The 5,000-nt window shown below is 37.8% G+C and overlaps 2 protein-coding genes across 6 annotated transcripts in view; one reads left to right on the forward strand and one right to left on the reverse strand.

Annotated features, from left to right (window-relative positions):
- Positions 1 to 1,586, reverse strand: part of LOC125030358 (uncharacterized protein DDB_G0271670-like) — a 14,298-nt gene extending 12,712 nt beyond the window's left edge. Inside the window, exon 1 of one of the 5 annotated variants that reach the window (XM_047620369.1) lies at positions 1,487 to 1,586. In XM_047620369.1, coding sequence (XP_047476325.1) covers positions 1,487 to 1,571 — 85 coding nt within the window. In that variant the 5' untranslated portion in view covers positions 1,572 to 1,586. The other 4 variants (XM_047620370.1, XM_047620371.1, XM_047620374.1 and 1 more) reach the window with 4 other exon arrangements.
- A 383-nt stretch (positions 1,587 to 1,969) lies between these two features.
- On the forward strand, positions 1,970 to 4,413 carry LOC125030359 (calreticulin-like). Its single transcript, XM_047620375.1, has 4 exons — positions 1,970 to 2,130; positions 2,550 to 2,668; positions 2,877 to 3,063; positions 3,183 to 4,413. Exons 1-4 carry the CDS (start codon positions 2,046 to 2,048, stop codon positions 4,010 to 4,012), a joined length of 1,221 nt encoding a protein of 406 aa, XP_047476331.1. The 5' UTR covers positions 1,970 to 2,045; the 3' UTR covers positions 4,013 to 4,413.
- The last annotated feature ends 587 nt before the right edge of the window (positions 4,414 to 5,000 follow it).

The raw sequence follows: 5,000 nt of genomic DNA on the forward strand, positions 1-5,000 counted from the left end.
ATATCGATATTTTAATAACAATCTAATAATCATAACATCAATATCAATAATAATATCAATAACTATTGTAACAAAAATAAAAACAATTTTTCCCACCAATTCAAGGAATGGGGAAACCAGGACCCGTCAGTAGGGCCTACTGATGAACTCCTTGCTAACTGAGTACATGTGTAGCCATCTGTATGTAACAAAATTCACAAAAAAATAAGGGGACATAAATCTGGGGCGGTTGGGTTAATGTCTGTTTTCTATAAATTGGCATGAAGTGTTAATTAAGGGGGGTACAGGGGGGGTTGGCCTCCCCGTCTGGGAAAGAAATAGAAGGTAGGAACAGTTAGGCTTGGATCTTGGGTTCGCATGATACCTTGGTTTTGGAACCTTGTCTCTGGACAGTGCACTGCTTTTGGCAACTAATACTAAAAGTTGTGCAACATGTATTACTGTGGCATAAATTTACAGGAAAATGTAATAACACTATCATGATCAAAGAGAAAAATTAACCTCACAGATAAATGAAATATTCTATGCAGGGAAAAGTGTCCATTTCCCTCTATCTCTGTGCGTTGCTCTCAGTAACATCAACGAAATAAAATAATGTCAGTCATGAAGAAAATAATTCCAAGACAAATCCAGCATAGAGAAAAAGTTGATGGCAATTGGGTTGGGGTCCTGGAGCAGAGTGCCTGAAAGGGAAATACGGTGATTGGATGGAGGTCTGAGGGCAAAACACCCTGATTAGGAAGGTTTAAGGATCATATGGTGATGTTTGGGCTGGAGTAATGAGGACTTAGCCTCAAGGGGGTGCATTACCAATACCAATACTTTCATTTCTATAATTTGCAATTGAAAATAACAAGAGATTCACACATGTCACAGTGTGGATATTTGAAAGAAGGAATGATAATTGCAACGTTGGATGACTATGTGAAAATAAAAAAAATGATCTAAATATCCATAACTTTTATAGATTATACAAAATATAAATCAATCAATCAATAATTATATAACAATACTGCACAATATATATTTACCACTTATAATAGTCAATATAGTGTACTTACTAGTAGAAATCGAATTTCTGCAACTCTCTAACTATAGTCTACTGCCTAAATGTGAAAAAGTCTTAAAGAGATATTCCGTAAATGAGTGACTCATTTCTATAGTCCATGACTTGACTCTTTCCATAACCTATATCATTATACATTAAGATTACTCTTCCTACTGACAATATACGTAATGAATTTTCGAGAGGCTTTATTTCTGCAATTAATTTAGACAATAACGTGGTAACTGTGGAAATACACTAATTTACCCGATTTTAGTCTTCAATTTGTTACCTTGTTAGGCCTCTCTTATTTGAGATCAGACCGACTCCTACGCAATGAATGAACAATAAAAAGAATGCAGATAGAATAGTAATATGGATCTTTCAATGGTGTTAGGAATTTTCTCACTTTCAAACAGTAAATGTATTTGGAAATAGTACTTTGGCATTGGTTATTCTGCTTTAGATCCCCCTCCGCTCTTACGTCGGACCAAAACAAATACTTGGGCCAATCAGCGACATCCATGACATAACCCTGACCAATCACGGACGTCCATGTGAGAGAGTTTAACCAATCAGCTTTCTCCAAGTTAGAAACAACACGCCTATGTTGATATCATAGATGACAGAATCAGGACCGAACTTCCTCATGGAGATTTAGCTACTGTATACTTTTTACCAGTATCCATGGGAAAGAAATTGGTATTAAAAGCAAAAAATAACAATATATGATAATTGCAATGTATATGAACATAGGCATTGCCCTCTACACAAGATTTCAATAAAAAGAGAAACATCATATATTCCGTCAAAGAGCACTTATAAAGAGATCAGAAGCTACTTCTTCAAGAAGTCACATTACTTATGATCCTCTACCGCGACAACCAATCGGCGTTCTCCACTTGTATCAGCTTCCTAGCAAAATCTGCGGCAGTCGACCGTCTGGGAGCAGTGAAGGTGGGGACTTACTCGAGTAACAGTCAAGAGCGAAGACGGAGCCATGAAGACCTGGGTATTTCTTGCCCTATTTGGGGTTGCCTTAGTGGAATCTAAAGTATTTTTCGAAGAAAGATTCGACAGCCCAGGTAAGTTTGTATATTGTATTTAAAAAACTCAATAATTTGTTGAATTACTGAAAGTTAAATGGTCGTCACTGACAGGCCCGGCTAATATGACCGGTGATTACAGATTTAACCCTCGGATATTAATTATAAAAATGAATACTTTGATCTTTATGGAGTGATTGTATAGTAGTTGACGATGCTTAATACCTTTAATACATGATTGAAGTTGGAAATCTTGGTTGTTAAACGAATAGCTATTTATGCCGCAAGTTGGACAAGTACTCGAATTTTTTTCCGTCAAGGCGTTGCCACAGTCAGTGTGTTCGCATCAGTTAATGTGAACTGGCATGTCAGTTATTTAATAACTTGTGTAAGATCCTCTTGATGAAATAGTGTGAACAGTGTCCTTAAAAGTTTCTTGTTTTTTTTTTTTTTTACAGATTGGGAGAAAAATTGGGTTCAGTCTGCACACAAGGGAAAGGAGTTTGGACCCTTCAAGTTGACAGCTGGCAAATTTTATGGCGATGCTGAAAAAGACAAGGGAATCCAGACTGGACAGGTGAGGTTTCTGTTGTTTAGACTTTCTTAGTGTTGTCACTCAGCAACTTTCAGTATTTGTTGATATTAATGTTAATAGCTGTTTTGGCTAATCAGCAGCTAGAAGATTTCTATAATTATTTTTGAGTCTTTTTAAATCAATGGAAAGTTCAAGACCGATATGTACAACTTTCACTTCGACTTCTTACCTAGGTCTATATTTTTTTCAGGATGCCCGCTTTTATGGTCTTTCTTCAAAGTTTGAGCCCTTCAGTAATAAGGATTCCCCACTTGTCATTCAGTTTTCTGTAAAACATGAACAGAACATTGACTGTGGTGGAGGCTATCTAAAGGTCTTTGATTGCTCTTTAGACCAAAAAGACATGCACGGAGAGTCTCCATACCTCGTTATGTTTGGTAAGTAGCTTCTTAATTTATCCATTTTCACTTTAAAAAAATCATTTTTGAAAAGACTTCAGTATACTTTACTACTATTGCCATAAGACTATAATCTTTTTCTCTACCTCTCTTTAAAGGTCCTGATATCTGTGGCCCAGGCACCAAGAAGGTTCATGTAATTTTCAATTATAAGGGTGAGAACCATCTGATCAAGAAGGAAATCCGTTGCAAGGATGATGTATTTTCTCATCTGTACACCCTCATTGTCAATCCTGACAACACCTATGAAGTTCTTATTGACAATGAAAAAGCTCAGTCTGGTGAACTCGAGGAGGACTGGGACTTCCTTCCACCCAAGAAAATCAAGGACCCAGAAGCCAAGAAGCCCGACGATTGGGATGACCGCCCCACCATTGCTGATCCTGACGATACTAAGCCTGAAGATTGGGACCAACCTGAACACATTCCTGATCCTGATGCCACCAAACCTGAGGACTGGGATGACGAAATGGATGGCGAGTGGGAACCACCCATGATTGACAACCCTGACTACAAGGGTGAATGGAAACCTAAGCAGATTGACAACCCTGATTACAAGGGTCCATGGATTCACCCTGAAATTGACAACCCAGAATACACACCTGACCCAGAGATCTACAAGTATGATGAGGTCTGTTCTGTTGGTTTGGATCTTTGGCAGGTAAAATCTGGTACTATCTTTGATAACTTCCTCATCTCGAACGATCCTGAAGAAGCCCGCAAGATTGGTGAAGAGACTTGGGGTGCTACCAAAGATGCAGCTAAGAAGATGAAGGATGAACAGGATGAAGAGGAGCGAAAGAGAGCAGAGGAAGAAGCAAAGGCAGCTGCTGATGCTGAAAAGGATGAGGAAGATGATGACGATGATGATCTTGGTGATGAAGACGAAGATGATCTTGATAATGATCTTGAACATGACGAGCTGTAAAGTTATATTATTTTAAGGAAGTTATTATTTAAATAGCCTGTTGTACTATTTCAACATCAAAGTACAATTAACTGAACCTTTTGGTTGTGCAGTCTTGTAAATACCAAGGGCTTCAGTTAATTCTAGTCATGGAATCTTTTGTTGTGGGCAAATTAAAATCCAAGCATTCCAGTTGCTGAAGCTGATTGGAGGTTCCTTGACAAGAAAGCTACCTATTAGGTGGTATTCATAGTACATCACTCATCATTAATCATCCCATCATCATGTATGCAGCACAGTCCTGTATGTTTGTACGAGACAAAAGTGTGTCAGTACTGACGTCAATTTAAACATGATTCAGTATCGCTGATTGCACAATGTGTGTCTGAGTGAGCGATTTCCAATAAACACAATCGGAGAAATTTGTTTTATTTTAATCATTTTCGTTGGAATCCATTTAACAGTGAAACCTACAAAAAAGTTACTAGGTATGCAATAAACATTTTGTGTAAAATTGCAAGTAAATACTAATTGACTAGAAAAAAAAAACATTAATGGTCTCCAGCTGCTAAGAAACTTGAATTCCTGTAAGGAGCCTGCAGTAGTAATTATATGCAAGTTCAGGAGGCAGACTGAGAAAATAAAAATGGGATCACCCCCTGTGTGAAAACCTGTCCTTGCCTCAATTTTACTGGGTCTTTCCTCATCCCCCCCCCCTTTCCACTACTCAAATTTACCATAGCTCCATATGACCTTTATCACATGGCGCTTCTTTACTTGGAGGCTTTGCCCCGAAGCTACATGCTTTCACTATATTTTGAATGTGCTGCTAATGACCTTAGATGTTGATGTGGCAGAAAATGTTATAAATACTTTATTTGACCTTTAATGATTAGCACATTTAGTTGTTTAATCATTAACCAGTCTAGAAACAAGCAAACATCGGTTTATTAAACAAACTCCTTACCTGGGGCTTTGCCCGACCCTATTGTTATATATTGAATATGCG

This window comes from Penaeus chinensis, chromosome 11 (assembly GCF_019202785.1).
Source record: "Penaeus chinensis breed Huanghai No. 1 chromosome 11, ASM1920278v2, whole genome shotgun sequence".
Taxonomy (NCBI): Eukaryota; Metazoa; Arthropoda; class Malacostraca; order Decapoda; family Penaeidae; genus Penaeus; species Penaeus chinensis.